Source organism: Thamnophis sirtalis, unplaced genomic scaffold (genome assembly GCF_051295495.1).
Source record: "Thamnophis sirtalis isolate CommonGarterSnake01/CBP01778 unplaced genomic scaffold, rThaSir2_p1.2 scaffold_8, whole genome shotgun sequence".
Taxonomy (NCBI): domain Eukaryota; kingdom Metazoa; phylum Chordata; class Lepidosauria; order Squamata; family Natricidae; genus Thamnophis; species Thamnophis sirtalis.
Window position 1 is genome coordinate 62,252,018 of NW_028261388.1, and position 19,258 is coordinate 62,271,275.

General features: G+C 43.1%; 2 protein-coding genes across 7 annotated transcripts in view; one reads left to right on the plus strand and one right to left on the minus strand.

The window, feature by feature from the left end:
• Positions 1-290, minus strand: part of OTC (ornithine transcarbamylase) — a 110,030-nt gene extending 109,740 nt beyond the window's left edge. The window contains exon 1 of one of the 2 annotated variants that reach the window (XM_087721789.1): positions 160-290. In XM_087721789.1, the coding sequence (XP_087577915.1) occupies positions 160-251 (92 nt within the window). In that variant the 5' untranslated portion in view covers positions 252-290. The remainder of the gene's footprint in view (positions 1-159) is intronic. The other variant, XM_087721790.1, reaches the window with a different exon arrangement.
• Positions 83-19,258, plus strand: part of RPGR (retinitis pigmentosa GTPase regulator) — a 114,188-nt gene continuing 95,012 nt past the window's right edge. For 3 of the 5 annotated variants that reach the window (XM_087721783.1, XM_087721787.1, XM_087721785.1), the window contains exons 1-2: positions 83-142; positions 1,305-1,430. In XM_087721783.1, coding sequence (XP_087577909.1) covers positions 115-142; positions 1,305-1,430 — 154 coding nt within the window. In that variant the 5' untranslated portion in view covers positions 83-114. Of the gene's footprint in view, positions 143-295; positions 347-1,304; positions 1,431-19,258 lie in introns of those variants that run through there. The other 2 variants (XM_087721786.1, XM_087721788.1) reach the window with 2 other exon arrangements.

Genomic DNA, 19,258 nt, shown 5'->3' on the forward strand with positions numbered 1-19,258 from the left:
TGGTAGAGCCGGCCTTCGTTGCTAATGGCAGAAGATTTGTTTACTTCCGGGCTCGGGGCGGCTTGCGGATCCATCTACCAGCCCGCCCCCGCCCCCTCCCCCCTCCTGCCCGTCATGGGGGAAGATGAGGAGCAGGTACCTGGTGAGTCCTATCCTCACCTCGGGAAGTTAGCTGATTGGTGCCGGCAGCCCCCTTTCGTTTCTGGCCCCGTCTGCGGGCTTTGCCGAGCAAGCCAGCGCGGGTGCCTCATCGCTTGCTAATCTCTTCTCCGCTCCCGTTGTTCCTCTGCTTGCTGCTCAGCCCTGTTGTAATGGGACCTCATTTCCTCGGAAGGCGCCCTTGAAGGTTTTAGTTCGTGAGCCCGCCGCTGCAAAGGGCGGAGGCGGGGTGCATTTCAGTCATGGCTTTTGTCTTCTTACAATATGGGAACCGTTCTCGGTCTTCTGAGTATATCTCCTTTTTCAGCTTGCGGAGTAAAAGCATAAAGTTTAGCCTGCACTCTACCTTAAATAACCTTAATTTTCATAGGTTGCTGACTTTGCGGAATATATAACTGAACGGATGAAGGAGGGCTTGAGGCTTCAAGTTTTTAGTTAGAATTGTTGTAAGGCAATTTGATTTGCTTCTTTCTAAAAATTTGGAGAAGTTCTAGCATAAGGCCTTTCATGACTGTTGAACTACAGGATACATACTGTATGTACTTTGTAATATATGTGTTGAAAATAATGTAGAAAAGGGTTGTGAATACAATAGGATACTCTTACCTTTTTCTTCTTTTTTGAAGAATTAATTTGGTGTGCTCTGGAAATTTTGGGAAGTTACTATACTTCTTAGTGTGAGCACAGCATCCTCTGGTTATGTTTCTATTGTATCCTTATTAAATAATGAACCAGTAATTTTTTATACCGCCAATAGAAGAGGTATAAAAGAGGTAGAAGATATTGGTAGGGAGAATGCATCTCTGTAAAAGACTAAGGAAAAACAGGCCACTTCGTTCAGTGCTGTTTTGTGTATGGCAACTTTAATGATCAGTTATATTGTATTTTCATCCTACTTGTATGCTAAATGTAAAGGGGAAACATACATCAACCAGCCAGTACTTTATGTGATACCATTTGATAGTTATTGGGGTATAAGTAATAGTTAATTATGGAATAAATGTCTCTATCTATAAGGGCAAAATTAAGACTTTGAAAAAGAAATGTATACAGTGCCACTATTTTGAGATTAAGTGGCAAAATTAGTTGTTAGTAGAAATATATATAATTGATTTCAGACTAATATTTAAGTATTTTCTTTTTAGAATCAGGTGCTATATTCACATTTGGGAAAAGCAAATTTGCAGAAAATGTACCTAGCAAGTTTTGGTTTAAAAATGACAAGCCTTTACACATATCATGTGGAGATGAACATACATCTGTTGTTACAGGTTAGTATAACAAGGTTTTAGAACCATATGTTTCGATGTTCTTATTTTTTAAAGTGAAGACTGTATTGTGTTGATAGTATTATATGAAGGCATTTACTAATATTTTCAGAAATTGACACTTTTATTGTAAAATGAACTAGATAAAATAGGCTTTCCTAATCATCCAGTTCTAAAGTTAACCTTGACTAACCAAATTGTATTAGACAAAAAAGTTACTATAACCCTCAGTTGTATAAACAGAGACATAGAATCAAAATCATGTGAAGTATTAGCACCTCTTTATAAAACCTTAGTAAAGCCACACCTGAATACTGCATTCAGTTTGGTCACCACATTACAAAAAAGATGTTGAGATTTTGGGGAAAAGTGCAAAGAAGAACAACTAAGATGATTAAAGGTGTGGAAACTAAAACATGTGAAGAACAGTTGTGGGATTTGGGTTTGGCTAATCTAGAGAAAAGAAGGACTAGCAGGGACATGATAGCAGTATTCCAGTATTTGAGAAGCAGCCACAAAGAGGAAGGGTCAATTTATTTTCCAAAGCAGCAGATGGAAGGACAAGAAACAATGGATGGATATTAATCAAGGAGAGAAGCAACCTGTAATTAAGAAGAAACTTCCTAATATGAGGACAATTAACCAGTGGAACAGCTTGCCTTCAGAACTTGTGGGCACTTCATTATTGGAGGTTTTTAAGAAGAGACCGGACATTTATGTGTCTGAAATGGTATAGGGTCTCCTCCTGAGCAGGGAGTGGACTAGAAGATTTCAAAGGTCCCTTCCAGCTGTTTTCTGATTGATTGATATTATATAACAAGAGAGTCAAATTGAGTAGCGCTTTAGATGCCTCTCTCCCTTGGGGTCTGTAAATATAATCAAAATACATATTAGATATGTTAAAAATGTTATAAATTCAAATTAGTTCAAACCTTTAAAAAGTCTTAAAGGTTTATTGAACAAATACAGGAAATCCTCAATTTACAATTGGTTGTTTATCAACCATTCAAAATTATGATAGCTCAGAAAGGCTGCTTTACAGATTGTAAAGCTCTTCTGTCTATCATATATGTGGTTGTTACAAGGGAATTTAGCATCCTATTCACATTTATGATTGGTTGCCAAATGCCCTGTGATCATATGATCAGTATTTGCAATTTTCTCTGCTAGCCTCCCTAGAAAGTCAGTGCCACCAGGCTTGAAATTTGGGGCTTGGTCAATCTGGAACTGTGCCATCTGTGGTTTGATCTAAGCATAGTACTCAAAATTGTCTGCTATAACGTTTTGCCTGTCAACGACTTCTTCAGCTTCAACCACAATAATACACGGGCAAACAATCAATACAAACTCAAGGTAAACTGCTCCAAACTCGATTGCAGACTTCAGCAACAGAGTGCTCAATGCCTGGAATGCTCTACCCAACTCGATTGTTACAGCCTCAAACCCTCAGAGCTTCAATCTCAAACTGTCTATCGTGGACTTCACCCCATTCTTAAGAAGTCTGTGAAGGCAGCGTGCATAAGCACACCAGCGTGCCTACCATCCCTGTCTTACTGTCCCCATTTATCTGTATTTACTTCCTTTGTTCATGTTTATGTTCATACCTATACTTGTTATTTTGTACATGTTTGACAAACAAACAAACAAACAAATAAATCTGGCAGGAAAGGCTGCATGCTGTGGATATCTGCTCATAGGTTCTCAACAAGCATGACCAAGTACTAAATTCTGACCTAAATTCCCTGAAGTACTAAAGAAACACAGAAGTCAAAAAATAGTAATGTTTACCAAAAATGCCTAGAAACTTGCAAATGCAAAGTACAGAAGTTATAAATTACTTTTATTAATAGAAACAAAAAACAGGAAAAAGATAAACTGTACTAAAGTTATGGAGAAATTAAATAAAACAAAAACATAAGAGGCATGTATTCCCAGACACAAATATATGTTTAAAAATTATATAATTCAGTAACACTAGCCCTATTTCATTGTAATCATCCATACCTAATCTATTTAATTAATATTAATTTCTAAGTTGCAAATATATAAATTCTCCAGTCTATTTAATTCTTGGGGCTAGTTTATTACCTTTCAATGTTGAAGAATAAGTATTTTAATTGTAAATAGGATCCAGAAAATACTCTTGTCCATATATCAGTTTATATATGATAGGAATATAGTTTAAAATAATAACAATAATTTTGTATTTACAACAAAAAACAAGGTCCGTTCTTATTTTATTAAACATTTTATTAAACATTTTTAAACTTAACTGTTAACAATCACTCCTATCAACTATTTTAGTATAATTTAAGCTTAATCAGTATATCATTGCTTTTTCCACTTTTCAGAGTTTCTTCCAATTTTATGCAGTTTGAATACACTTATTTGTTTAGTGACTATTGAAAGTTACACCACTGAAAAAAGTGGTGACTTATGACCATTTTTCAAACAACCATTGCAGTATCCCATGATCATGTGATCGGAATTTGGATGTTTGGCAACTTGCTCTTATTTATGACAGTTGCATTATCCCTGGTTCACATGATCATCTTTTGTGACCTTATGACAAGCAAAGTCAATGTGGAAGCCAGATTCACTTAACAGCTTTGTTATTGACTTAACAATTGCAGTGATTTACTTAACAACTGTTTCAAAAAAAGATCATAAAATGGGGCCAAACTCACTTAATAACTATCTTGCTTAGGAACCTTTGGGTTCAATTATGATCATAAGTCAAGGACAATCTATTTTATCACATGCTACCTAATAAATCTCTATATAAATAGATTTATAAAACACAAACAATTGTTAAATATTAATAATGCAAAGTAAATAATCCATATTCTTTGAAGAATATAAGAATATTTTCCACTAAAGCCCAAAGGAGGTTTAAAAGCATTTTCTTTCCTATAGTGGACTTAAATATAATTCCCAAAAGTAATACTTAGAAATCATATCAGCTGCATTTCATTTTTTGATATACTGTAGTTTTGCTAAGAATTTTAATTATAACAATAATAATATCTAACACATTTAAACTTAAAGAGAAGAAAAAAGATAAAAAGTGCAATGAAAATGAGAAAAAAGACAGAAGAAACAGAATATAATAAAGGGAAAAGGAATATATAAAGAAGAGTCTTCCCATCTTTATCCAATCTTCATCAAAACAAGTACAAACACATTTAGTGACTATTCACCCTCTCTAAAAGGTTACAATTCTCCATTGCATATCCCATCCTTTATTTATAAATAAAACCATAAAGCATCATCTTTTCAGTCCTGATGCCAGCAGAAAGACCACAAAGGGTTGTCAGAAATAACAATATCTTTTGTTTTAACCTTGATCAAATAAACCAATTAAATATTTCTTCATTTTATTTCTAACAGTCTTAATCCTTAGTTCATTAAAATACTATCATAGGATTTGATTTCTTTTCTTAGTTGTCCCATTTCATAGGGTTCTTCAAGGCTTTAAGAAGCCTCTTTTGTAAACTAATACGAAAAAAATTATCCAGGTCACTTTTTTGGTTTGTCACTTGTATTTCTCTTTAAATTTTAAAACATCAACCAATCCAGTGAAATCCTTTTCCAAATCATTCTCTTGACTTATCAGTTATAAATCTACAGCATTTTGACTGCTATCTCTATTTTGTCAAAAATTCTTTTTTCTATATCTGTCATTTCTTAAATAACATGTCCTTTTGGACATAGCTTATCCATGGAAGTACATATCTACTGACATTGCTGATATTGTGGCCAGTAATTTTTGACTCCGTTCTTCAAAATTCTCCTTTGGTATTTTCATTATTATAACATTTTGTATTTTATAGGCTTGTATTTTTCGTCTATCTAAACTCTTTCCAAACAGAGGAACAGAATGATCATAGGCAGGCAAAAAAGCCATTGACTTTCCTTGTGGGAAGCTAGTATGGAGCACTGGAAATGACAATTACATAACCACAGCTAACCACATCATTGCAGCAATGCTAAGCAGCCACAACTTGCATTGCAGTTTCCAAAATTGTTCCCCTATAATGTACAATTAAAAGTTACAGACAGACAGATAAGAAATTATATAGTATATAGATTCCAAAGTATTATTGCAAAAGTTTCCATATTCCAAATTTATCTGAAACCCTAGTCCATTTATAATGTTCTAACGTCAATATCTTATTCAACTTTCTGCTGTTTGTTCATTTGTTTGTTTGTATCTCTTCTGTATGGTCTGAAAATAATACATTCTTAAGCTTATAATTTGGAAATTTCTTTTTGTTCAGCTTTGAAGATAAACTAATCCAATGAAGACTTTTCAAACTTGTTATTCTAAAGGTCTTTAATGGCTTTAAAATGGTTAATAGGCATATCCTAAAGTGATTAGAAAGTGAGGTTTGCAAACTTAAGAGCCCTTTAAAAAGTTCAACTCTGGTTGCAAGCAAGTTGGCTAATCCATTTTTCTCCTGGTCCTCAACCTGGAAAACTGTTGTCCTGTGGTCTCCTCACAGGTAGTAGCTGTGTGGAGGATATATGGGTGACCTCTCATCCTCTCCTTCTCTGGAGAGGTCCCATGATACTTATTTATTCACTGGTTACTTGGTCTTTGCGTGATCATCAGCTCTGTTTTTACATGACGTCTTAGTTCTCCAAACCGCCCCTGCAAGTCCACATCAACTGCACTTCACATCATGTTAAACTACTTTAATTCTTTATGTGTGCATCCAATCATTATCTTAAAGCTTTTTCATCATCAACTGCCTTTACAACTGAAGTCATGATTTTTCCAAGTGGAGATGAAAATAAACAGAGAGAAACAGGATTCGTAACTAGATGATTTTACAGAAAAAAAACAATGCATAATGTATATACAACATTTAAAGTAACTTAAAAGTTTTTCAGGAGGTTGAAGAAACAAGTAGGTTGAAAAACATCCTATAAAACTTTTTTTTCAATCAAATTTTTATTTTTATATTCTTTCTACATATCAATGCATGAATGGTGTGGTAACTGGGTAACATACATTTCAGTACACATAAACATAATCTTATTCCTAGATGTTACATTTCATTTCCATTGTTTCATATTATTTATATAAGTCTTTTATTATCACCCTTCCTTTCTGAACCATCTTTCTGTCCTTTTGTATATCTTAACATATTAATATATAATAATTATTTTCCCGACTATTTTCTATCCCTATTTTAACTTTTTTCCCTTTTCATATCACTATGGTATTCAAAGATGTGTTTTCCACCTATTTTGTCATTCATATTTCCATAGTTAAATCAGCATTCTATCTTTCATTCTTCCATTTTTCCAAGATCTCCTTATACAGTTTTAGTATCAATCACAATCCTTTTTATATTTAAAGTATTTCTATTCATGTTCTTTCCAGTTCTTCAATCCATATAATTCTACTATTAATACATATGTATGTGTGTCTATCTATCTATCTATCTATCTATCTATCTATCTATCTATCTATCTATCTATCTATCTATCTATCTTTCTTTCTTTCTTTCTTTCTATATCTATCTATCTATCTATCTATCTATCTATCTATCTATCTATCTATCTATCTATCTATCTATCTATCATCTATCTATCTATCATCTATCTCCCTAATTGTCCCTTGTTCCACTGTTATTCATATTTTTATATATATTTAGTAGTACAGTCATTCAAAGTCTATTTTTCCCATTCTTCATATCCATTTATATTACAATATTATCCTATCTATCACACTGCTAAAATAATAATCCAAGCTGTATAATTCTGGTATTAATACACATTATTGAACTATGTTCATACAATTATTCTTTTACTCTATTTTCCCTTATCCTTCATCTCTTACCCGCTTCCAAACTTTTAATCTTATTTTCCTCCCATATTTGTCCCTTGGAGCTTTTATTCCCTCTATTTGCCTATGCAATCTAACTTTTCCTCCCAACTCTACCTTTTCCCACTGTCTAATTCCAGAACTATCCATTCCACCCCCTATCTCTTTTCCCTATTCTCTTCCTGTGTTTCCGAAGTGAGGTGTGGGAGAAGTAACACATGGGTATTAACCCAGCCCTTTTGCCCTGGAGACTGAGGTAATTCTTCGAGGCCACACCTCCGTTCCTCCTTCTGACCTCCCAGATTAACCTCAGTCTCCAGCCCAGAAGGAGTGTTTTTCCTGACTCTCCCTCACCTAGGAAGACTAGGGTTTTTTTGTATAAATTTTTTTCCTTCTAGCGTTTTTTACCTTCAAGAAGCCGTCGGATTGCTGCATTCCTCCTCGATCGTGCTCAGCGCTGCTAGCGAAAGCCTTGCTGCCTTGCTAGCATGCATGCGCTCCCCAGGTGGCCGGACGGTTGCGTAAGAGGGGAAGGAGCCTCCGCACCGATCAGAGTGCGTGGAGAGGCCTTTTGGCTTACAGCAGTCTGACACAGGCCTCCAGAGGACCATGGATCCGGTAGGGATCGCCCCAACACTCACCAGCTACAGGAGAAGCTTGGGCCGCAGGTCAGCGGTCGCCATCTTGCCCCCGTCATCTTGAGCACGTGGGTGAGTGCATGACCGGCGTACCTTCTACGGTCGCCGAGAGCACTCAAGAAGCAGGAGGCCAGAGGAGGCCAGAAGAGGCCTAGAGCGGCCCCCATTCTGCCGGTGATCCGCAGAGGGGCCTGGATTTCGGTGCGCGCTGACACTCGAGCCGTGGGTCGACGGCTGGGGAAGGAAGCGCGAGCTAGAAGAGCATCGCGCAAAGCAGCTGAGCCGGCAGAGAGTGAGGAGGGGTGATCGGCAGAACCGTAAATTGCATGGCGGAGGCGGTGAGGAGCGGGGGTGCTGAGCCTAGATCCCCAGGGGATGGATCCAGCCGAGGGACCTCTAGAGGAGCTTCCCAGGTCACCAGAGGGAGATCCCCCGCCAGGAGAAGCACCCCCAGGGCATCCAGGAAGGAGACCCATACTAAGGGGGTAGAGTTACCAGGGCCTCCACAAGAAGGTTTAGGGCGACCATCAGCCCATCCCCTTCCAGGTCATGCTCCCCCCGCAGGCTGCCTACGCTGGTAGAGGCCCAGGGCCCCCCCTGGCTCTCCTAGGAGCTCAGGCAGAGGGCACAGTTCTTTATGCCCCCCCCTTTTGCCTGCCCACCCATCTGAGACTAGGGGTGATCCCTTTGGGTGCAGGGCTCCCAGCCCTGCAAGGCACAGGCTGGCACGGCAATCCCCAGAGGCAGGGGACTTCCTACAGCCTCCAGAGCTCCATCCCTCCCTTCCAGAGCTCCCTAATACCTTTCAGGAGGTTTTAGCCAGGGCCATAGCTCAAGGGATTGCTTCTGGGATGAAGCATCAGCCCCAGGGGTCTAAGCATAGGTCTTCCCGGAACCAGCCGAGGGATCATCAGAGCCATTCCAGAGCCCCTGCTACAAGAGAGCCCAGGTCTTCCTCCCCTTCCACTGCCAGTGAAGCTTCAGATTTAGACTAGGGGGAGTTGAAGGAGGTGGGGTTTTCTGAGGATGAGGATGCCCAGGCTCCTGAGGCCCCCAACATCACTGGCCTTTCCCCCCCTTCCTTGTTCAGCTCCTTACTCCGTAAGGCCAGGGCCACAGCAGACCTGGATACTCCCCCAGATCCCAGGCCGGTGACTGCCACACCTAGTATTAGCGGGAGTAGCAAGAAGGGACCCTTCCATAGACCCCCAGTAGAGAAGGAGGAGATCCCCACTTCAGAGATGTTCTTGGAGGTCCTTAAATCTCAGTGGGTTAAGGCAGGATCTTTTCCTAATCCGGGGGGGGGGGCAATGAGCGGAGGTTCTATAACCTCAATCCTACCTTCCGGATTCTATTCGAACCTGTTTCTGGTCCCCAAGAGTTCAGCGGGGTGGAGAGTCATCCTGGATCTTAAACTACTCAATTCCAGGGTGGTCTACCATAGGTTCAAGATGGCCTCCCTGAAATCCATCTTAGAGGGCATCTGACAGGGCGACTTCTTGGCCTCCATCGACCTCACGGAGGCCTACCTTCACATCAGAATCGCCCCAGAACATCGCAGGTTCCTTAGATTTTCCCACGAGGGCAATTACTTTCAATATAGCGCCCTGTCCTTTGGGCTGGCCTCAGCTCCCAGGACCTTTACCAAGATGCTGGCCGCGGCTGCAGGTCACCTGCACTCCTTCCCAGTCTGACTTTTTTGTTACCTAGATGACATCTTCGTCCTAGCCAGGTCCCCAGACACTGCCAGGCAGGACCTGGGGACCATCATCAACACTCTCAGGTCCCTAGGGTTCTCTCTCAACTTAGAGAAGAATCACCTGGTCTCATCTACCAGGCTCCTGCACTTAGGGTCTATTATAGATTCGGTGTCTGGGGAGGTTTTCCTTTCCCAGGATCGAAAGGACAGCTTTGTGCAGCTCATTCATGAAGTTCGCAAATTACGCTCTGTCCCTGTAGTTCTTCTTTCCAGGCTCCTTGGGAAATTCATTTCTTGTATAGGGATCGTGCCTTGGGCTCGCCTACACACCAGGGAGCTTCAATGGTTCCTGCTTCCATACCAGAAGGCCGGGACAAGCGACGCCAACTTCAAGGTTCGAGTGTCGCCCCAGGTGCTGCTCTCGCTCCGTTGGTAGCTGACCCCAGCATTAGACAAGGGATCCCTCTTCAAGGAACCAGCAAGGAAGGTACTCACGACGGACACGAGCCTGTTCAGCTGGGGAGCACACCTGGAGGCCCAGATAGCCCAGAGCCGCTGGACTCCAATAGATCTGCGCAACAACATAAACTGGTTGGAGCTCAGGGCCATCCACCTGGCCCTACGCCACTTCAAGACCACAGTGACCGGTCATCATGTCCTGGTCCTAACGGACAATGTGGCAGCCAACGGCCACGTGAACAAACAAGGGGGCATCCACTCCAAGGCTCTTCGCAACGAGGCCCTCCGATTAGGGAACTGGGCAGAGAGGCATCTCCAGTCCATCAGAGCGGAACACATCTCCGGGACAGAGAACCAGCAAGCGGATTGGCTCAGCAGGGAGACGGTCGACAATGGAGAGTGGCAGCTCCATTCCAGCGTCTTCCTGCAGATCTGCAAGAGGTTTGGGCACCCGTCGGTGGATCTTTTCGCAACCGCAGCGAATGCCCAGCTGCCGAGCTTCGTATCGAGGTTCCCATCCAGAGGAGCCATGGACACAGACGCCCTTCGCTGCAGATGGCCACCAGGTCTTCTTTACACTTCCCCCCCCCTCTCCTCATTCCCGGGGTTCTGAGGAGACTGGTGTCAGAGGAAGCAGAGATGATTCTAGTGGCTCCCTTCTGGCCACGTTGCCTCTGGCTAGCAGACTTGGTGGAGCTGTCCTCAGCTCCTCACTGGAGGATCCCCCCGGGGGAGGTGTCCCTACACCAGGGGTCACCGGAGCATCCGGATCTGGAGTGGCTCCATCTGACCGTCTGGCGCTTGAGCGGGAACAGCTGAGAGGGGCACAATTTTCCACAAAGGTCATTAGGACCGTTGAGGCATCCAGGAGGCAGTCCACCACTCGCATCTACAACGCCTCCTGGGTTGCCTTCGCTGAATGGTGTCAAACAAAGGACATCGTACCAGCCTCGGCTTCTGTGCCCCAGGTTCTGGACTTCCTACAGGAAGGTCTGGAGAAGGGTCTGGCCCCCAGCACGCTTAGGAGACAGGTCTCTGCTCTCTCCACGATCCTGGGGGTGGTGGTGGACACACCACCTTTGTCCCAACATCCAGTCCTCAGGCGCTTCCTTAAGGGAGCAGCGAAACTGAAACCCCCAGTGGCCCATCGATTCCCTACCTGGGACCTACCCACGGTCCTCCAGGCTTTGACGGAGGCACTATTCGAACCCTTGAGGGAGGTTTCTCTACAATTCCTTACCCTTAAGATCGTCTTCCTGGTTGCCATCACCTCAGCCAGGAGAGTATCTGAGATCAACGCTCTTTCCAGCAGAGTGGACCTCTGCACCTTTCTGGAGACCTGGGTCATTCTTAGACTGGATCCCGCGTTCATGTCCAAGGTCAATTCTCCCACAGGGCTTTAGAGATAGTTTTGCCGGACTTCTGCCCGCAGCCCTCCAGGGATAGGGAAAGATTTTGGCACAGGTTAGACATCAGAAGAGCCTTGCGCATTTATCTGAAGCGCACGGTGCCCTTTAGGCAGTCAGAGGCCCTCTTCATGTCCTTTCAGCCATCCACCCGGGGAGCCAAAGTTTCCCCGGCCACCATTAGCAGGTGGATCAGAGCGGCCATCTCACCGGCCTACAAGGCACGGGGACTTCAGGTCCCAGAGGGCATCACAGCGCACTCCACCAGAAGTGTGGTCACCTCAGCAGCCTGGGCCACCCAGGTTCCCATAGAGGAGATCTGCCGGGCTGCCGCCTGGTCTTCTCCTTCGCCTTTCATTAGGCATTACCAGCTAGATGCTTACCCCTCTGTGGAAGCAGCCTTTGGTAGGAGGGTTCTGCAGGGAGTCCTAGACTCTCAAGGGGTTCAGGCCCATTGATCCCTCCCTAGGACATCTTGCTTTGGTATGTCCCATGTGTTACTCCTCCCACGCCTCACTTCGGAAACTAGCAGTTGGTCCTACCTGAACTGCATGTTTCAAAGAAGGTGTGGGAGGAGTCACTTCCCCCCCTCTTAAGGCACACCGCACCAGGGGCCTGAGTTCGTTCAGTGGTCAGTCAGGGCCAGGCTGGAAGGATACGTGCTTGTGCTGTGTCTGTCCTTTCCTTCCAGGTGCTCTGCTACGATCCATCGGTTAATCTGGGAGGTCAGAAGGAGGAACGGAGGTGTGGCCTCAAAGAATTACCTCAGTCTCCAGGGCAAAAGGGCTGGGTTTAATACCCATGTGTTACTCCTCCCACGCCTTCTTCGAAACATGCAGTTCAGGTAGGACCAACTGCCATTCTCTTCAAATTACTTTATATGTTCAATAATATTAAATTATGTTGAGGGACTCTTAACTGAAGTCATTAGTTAATAATCAGATCCCTAGTAGTCTTAGAATAGGTCTGTATTTAACCGATATTTCCAGGGTTGTTTTTTTTTAATAGTGATTTTCAAATTTGCATATTTTCCTTTTCATCAGCAGATGGCACTCTCACTTCTGTCTGCTTCAACCTCTCTGCAATAGTGTTGACTTCCAATTTCAATTATTTTAGCAATTATTCAAATTATTCTTAAATTATAAATCCAATAATTGAGCAATTCAGCAATTTTTGTAAAGAGAAGTTTGGAATTTTAATTCCAGTATTTTAAAATGCTCTCAATGCCACGTCTTTTAGCTTTGAGAAACCAAGTTTCTATTTATTATTTAAAAAGCAGAGTTTCTCCTTCAATTCCCCGGTATTTTTCCTGTGTGTCCATTCGCAGCTTCAACAAATAGCTTTAAAGATGCTTCCCTCTTGGATTTCTGGGGTCAACTTCCAATAAAAAGTATTTTCTTACCCAGTTCACACTCCATTCACTTTCTCCTCTCTAGCACTGTCTTGGGTATTCAGGCTGTCCCTAGTTTCATGGCAGCCATTTTGGCTGCCGCTGTTCCTCATTGTCAGGTGAGGGGGCTTTCCCAGTCACGGAGGACACCTGCCAAATGGTCCCACCTTACTTCACCCCCCCTTCAGGGGGTCTATGGACCCTCCGACAGGGAGAGGTCGGAGCTGACTGCAGAGCTTGCAGATCAGGCTTCCCAGGCGCCGGAAGTACAATTATCCTATAAATCTTACTTCATGCATAAGTTACCTATCTATGTCTTAAAAATGACATTTTTGAGAAAACATCAATTGACTTCTTTGCCTTCTTACAAGTCTGCTCTTTGCATGGAAAAATTAGAATGTACATTTTTACACATTTTACATAAAGTAAAAAAAAAATTAAGTATGTCTATCTTGCACAGTTTGTTTATTTGAAAATAAATAACATTTTATTGTAATATGATCTAAAAATTTTTGAGATATACTATGCAGTGACGTGCGGTGAGAATTATGGTTGGTGAGGCAAGAGCGCGGCGGCAGCAAGAAGCAACGTCCCCACCGCTGTGTCCAACAGGCCAGGCAGCTCGCGTTTATGGTGGACATAAACGCGTGCCGCCTGGCCTGTTGGACACAGCGGGGGCGGGGGCAAGGCGGCAGCTGGCAAAGAAAGGGGAGAGGAGGAGGAGGAAAGGGAGAGGGGAGCAGGACGGGGCTCCCAGTGGGGGGGGGAGAGGGCTGCCCTTCTCTTCTCAAACAAACTCTCTCAAATTGAGAGTTTGTTTGAGTGAAGTTAAGAAAGAAACACACGTAAACACATAAATTACTCACAAAAAAATTACAAATTAAATTACAATAATTTTGAATTCCCCCCTCCCCCCGTCCGATCCACATACCTTTTCCAGCTGTGGATTTCGACTCTCCTCTTGTCCGCCCACCATGATGAAAATGTAAAAAATTAAATAAAAAAAGCAACTTAGGCACGATTTGCTGCTCCCAGATCAGGAGGCGGAGAACTATGTGCCTCCTTTGCATAAGGAATTTTTCGCCTTTTAACCCTTGCTTAACTCTGAGCAAGGGTTAAAAGGTGAAAAATTCCTTATGCAAAGGATGCCCGTAGTTCTCTCGCCTCCTCCTGCGGTTAGCACTAAGCAGACTCAGAATCATCCACTGTGACTCTGGAGTCTGGCAGCAACTACCTTAGTCTTTTTAATTATTTTAATTTTTCTTTTATTTTCCTCATGACACTGGCCCCGCCTCCCCTGCCTCCCCTGCCTGCACGTCCCTGCCGGGAATAAAATCTCCAATCTTGACTTGATTCCTTTCTGCCAGAGGTAATTATTTCTATCCTGATTTCAAGCACCCAATGGCACTTAAATAGCTTCTCCTATGTCCTGCATAAGGAGGTGTGCTGAATGAAATAAAAAGCTTCTCTAGTTTATCTCCAGAGTGGCCATCCAAATGCCAAGAATAACAATGACGTGCGGTGAGGTTGATAACCTGGTGAGGCTCAGCAGGGCAGCGGTCGGCCTTGGCGGGGGGGGGGGGGAATTTGCATCGCGGGAGCAACCAAGCGCCCGGGTCTGCAGCAAAGGCACTTGGTGGCTCCCGCGATGCAAAGTGCCCCGCTGCCCCCCCCCCCCGTTGTCCCGGCCTGCGTCTGCTGCTTCTCCAAGCTCCGCCGCTGGAAGTCCCGGATCGCCTCTGGGGGAAGGCTGAGTGAAAAACGGAGCGAAGCTTCTCTGTGGCCTCCCGGCGCTGCCCAGAGGCTCTTGCAGGAGCCCGTGTCAGCGGCTGGCGGCCTGGAGCGGCCCCGGCTGTGAGACAAGGGAGCACTTAAAGTAGCCGCTGCCGCTGCCGCCACCACCGCCCCGCCGGGTGAAGGATGGGCGGTGGCGGCAGCGGCTGCTTTAAGTGCTCCCTTGTCTCACAGCCGGGGCCGCTCCAGGCCGCCGGCCGCTGACACGTGCTCCTGCAAGAGCCTCTGGGCAGTGCCGGGAGGCTGCAGAGAAGCTTCGCTCCGCTTCTCACCCAGCCTTCCCCCAGAGGCGATCCGGGACTTCCAGCGGCGGAGCCTGGAGAAGCAGGCCGGGGCAGCGGGCAGCAGCATCGGGGATGGTGGGGCACTTTGCATCGCGGGAGCCGCCAAGCGCCCAGGTCTGCAGCAAAGTGGCAGCCTCCTCCTTCTCGCCCACTCCTCTCTCCTCTGAAGCACGCCCCGCCCAACGTAAGCGTGCTCAAGAAGACACGATTGGCTGCTTCCAAATCAGGAGGTGGGAGAATTAGTGCCTCTTTTCCATCTGAACTTCTTTGCCTTTTAACTCTTTATTAACTTTTAGAAGGTGAAAAATTCCTTATGGAAAAAAGGCCCCGAGTTCTCTCGCCTCCTGCTTTGGTTAACACTAAGCAGACACCAAGCCACTGTGAGCTGGAATCTGGTAGCAACTATCTTGGCTTTAATTATTTAAAAATATATATTTAAATTTCTTTCTTTTTCCTGAGGAGACTGGTGAGGCTCCGCCTCCCTTGCCTCTAGTGACTGCACGTCCCTGATACTATGTCATGTAATATCATAAATTAATATGAGATGTATAGTGCAATTACATAAGCTTATATAGCAAGTTGGATACTATTGCGAGATTCTCCTTAGAAAAAAATACTGATGTGAGAAAAATATCCCAGATATAATTTCTTCATAGCAAAAAATGGTCAAGGGGGCTATGGTAACAGAAAGCAGCTATTTTATTACACCTGTGCAGGTGGATTCCCAAGAAAATAAGAATCCTTACAAGGTGCATAGGCGCACCTTAAATACACAAAATGATGTATCATATGCGTCATAACTTGGATACAGAAAATACAATTGTGTGCACAAAATACAAGTGCAAAGTACATGGAAATTCTCCAAACATTCTGAAAGCATACGTGTTCAGAAGCCCCAAAGGACCTCACTTTCCCAGGGTCATTACCGGCTTCCTGCAAAACATGTCCTGTTACTCCGTTACATAGGGAGTTTCCAAGCTATTAGGTTATTTCTGAGCAGGTCATGCTGACCCTAGGATTTCATTCCAGGCTGTGATTTTTCAGAAAAGCTTGCTGGCTAGTCAGATATTCAAGATGGAGTCTATCAGGTTCCTCAAATAACCTCATCTAATTTATCCAAATAATTCAAGGTTCTAGCCTTATTCTCTCAATTCACCCTCTCTCCAATAAGGACAGTTATCTGGGTAACTTCAGGTGAATTAATTCTCAATCTCTTGCATCATAAACAGAACTTTCAGTGACGTGTTCAATGTATAGTTATATTGTGCAAAGTATCCGGCTTAGCTGAATTTAGCTGTTTCAAGGAGTTGAAACAACTTCCAACCTTTACACAACAAAGTTTTTCAAAGCCCTAATCAATTGTCACTCCGGTCTGGTCACACACCCATATCATCAGCTAAAGCAGCTATCGCTGATGAAGGTTCATCGATGCACTCTCATCCAAGGCACGAGCATGATGGCAAGCATTATGCATCTCTCCCCCATCCCATACCGCACTTCTGGTAATATTCACTGGTGTTATAGACCATCTTACAGGATGTGCACCTGGCTATATAACAACATGTGACTCTTGTCCCCCTATAGGTGGTTCCACATGTTCATGTTCCCTTCCACCATCAGGTGCATGAACTAGATGTTCATGTGCATGTGTTCCATCCACAGGTTCTGTACCTGCTGTGATATCATCGTTATCATGCTTAGGATGAGTATTGTGTACATCATGTGCATGATGTATAGGATGTGTAGGTGGAGGCATTATTTTCTTAGGTGATTCTCTATTCTTATTATAAAAACTTTGATTCATCCTCTCATAATAAAAAACAGTCTATCAGTCTATTGCAATGAGTAATTACCATATGAGTAGTCAAGCATCCAATAGTGTATGGACCTCTTATAACATGTGAAGATAAGCATGCATAAACATGCAAGCCATAGAATAAAAATCATCCCTAGGTAACTGTAACCCTGGCCCTGCAGCCTCTTCCACTACAGTGCAAGCTAAAACATGTTCAGTGGGCACTTGCACATAGATGATGTTTCCCGTCTTTCCACAGGAGGCGTGTAATGTACACAATCATAAGCAGGCAATATTGTTTTCAACTCTCACCAGTTTTTTCTGATGAGTCCACTTATTGGGCTTGTGTGGACTCCAAAAATAGTGATTATGTGAGAGATTATAGTTATTAGGTTGTATGATGATTTCCAGGCACTGGTACTTCCACAAAACATATTATCATTCTATCAGAGACTGTAGTCTCTCCTTTTTACACAAAAATATGTTCAACGTTATTTGCATTAAATCAAAAAAGACATTTTCCTTTCTCTTGTTCAGTTCAAGCGCTATTGGTGTAAGACTTCCAGGCTTTAGAGGTCCAGCCACATTTCTCTTTTGCCTTATTTGTAGCAGTCTCATGTGGGGCGGAATTTTAACATATCCAATTGCACATCTCCCCTTCCACACATAAGGCAAACCTGTTAGGCCTAGACCTCCACACAGAAACATAAGCTTTGAGGGAGCTATGATTTCATCATAAGGGAAAAATAAGGCTTCCTCAATGATTTTAAATCTATATGAAGGGGTATAATTTTCATACAGCTCTGTGCATTGCTCATATATGATTTCCATCTTATAGTATACCTCAGCATGTCTTGTAACAATGTACAATACATAATACAATACAATACAATACAATACAATACAATACAATACAATACAATACAATACAATACAATAGCAGAGTTGGAAGGGACCTTGGAGGTCTTCTACTCCAACCCCCTGCCTAGCCAGGAAACCCTATACCATTTCAGACAAATGGCTATCCAACATCTTCTTAAAGACTTCCAGTGTTGAGGCTTTCACAACTTCTGGAGGCAAGTTGTTCCACTGATTAATTGTTCTAACTGTCAGGAAATTTCTCCTCAGTTCTAAGTTGCTTCTCTCCTTGACTAGCTTCCATCCATTGCTTCTTGTCCTACCCTCAGGTGCCTTGGAGAATAGTTTGACTCCCTCTTCTTTGTGGCAACCCCTGAGATATTGGAACACTGCTATCATGTCTCCCCTAGTCCTTCTTTCTATTAAACTAGACATACCCAGTTCCTGCAACCGTTCTTCATATGTTTTAGTCTCCAGTCCCCTAATCATCTTTGTTGCTCTTCTCTGCACTCTTTCTAGAGTCTCCACATCTTTTCTACATTGTGGCGACCAAAACTGAATGCAGTATTCCAAGTGTGGCCTTACCAAGGCATTATAAAGTGGTATTAACATTTCATGTGATCTTGATTCTATCCCTCTGTTTATGCAGCCTAGAACTGTGTTAGCTTTTTTGGCAGCTGCTGCACACTGCTGGCTCATATTTAAATGGTTGTCCACTAGGACTCCAAGATCCCTTTCACAGTTACTACTGCTGAGCAAGGTACCACCTATACTGTACCTATGCATTTTGTTTTTCTTGCCTAAATGTAGAACCTTATTCTTTTCACCATTGAATTTCATTTTATTAGATAGTGCCCAATGTTCAAGTTTGTCAAGATCCTTCTGTATCTTAAGCCTATCTTCTGGAGTGTTGGCTATTCCTGCCAGCTTGGTGTCATCTGCAAATTTGATGAGTTCCCCATTTATTCCCTCATCCAAATCATTGATGAAGATGTTGAAGAGTACTGGGCTTAAAACAGAGCCTTGGGATACTCCACTGCATACTTCCCTTCATGAAGCTGCAGTTCCATTGACAACTACATGTTGAGTGCGGTTGGTCAGCCAGTTACGAATCCATCTGGTGGTGATGCTGTCTAACCCACATTCTTCTACTTTATCTAGTAGTAGGTTATGGTCTACCTTATCAAATGCCTTACTGAAGTCCAAGTAAACTATATCGACAGCATTCCTCTGGTCCACTAATTTTGTCACATTATCAAAGAATGCAATAAGATTAGTCTGGCATGATCTGTTTTTGACAAACTCATGTTGGCGTTTGGCTATTACTTTGTTTGCTTCTAGATGCTCGTTAATTCATTGATTATCTTTTCCAGAATCTTCCCTGGTATTGAGGTCAGGCTGATGGGTCTGTAGTTTCCTGGGTCTGTTTTTTCCCCCTTTTTTGAAGATGGGAACCACATCAGCTCTTTTCCAGTCCTCTGCTAGTTCCTCAGTACTCCAGGATCTCTGGAAGATAGTTCAGCGGTTCTGAGATCTCGTCTGCCAGTTCCTTCATAACCCTGGAGTGTAATCCATCTGGTCCTGGTGATTTGTAGACAGATGCCCACTTACTGTTTCCTTCCCTATTTCAATTTGTGTTCTTAATCTGATTTTTGTGGTGCTGTTTTTGATA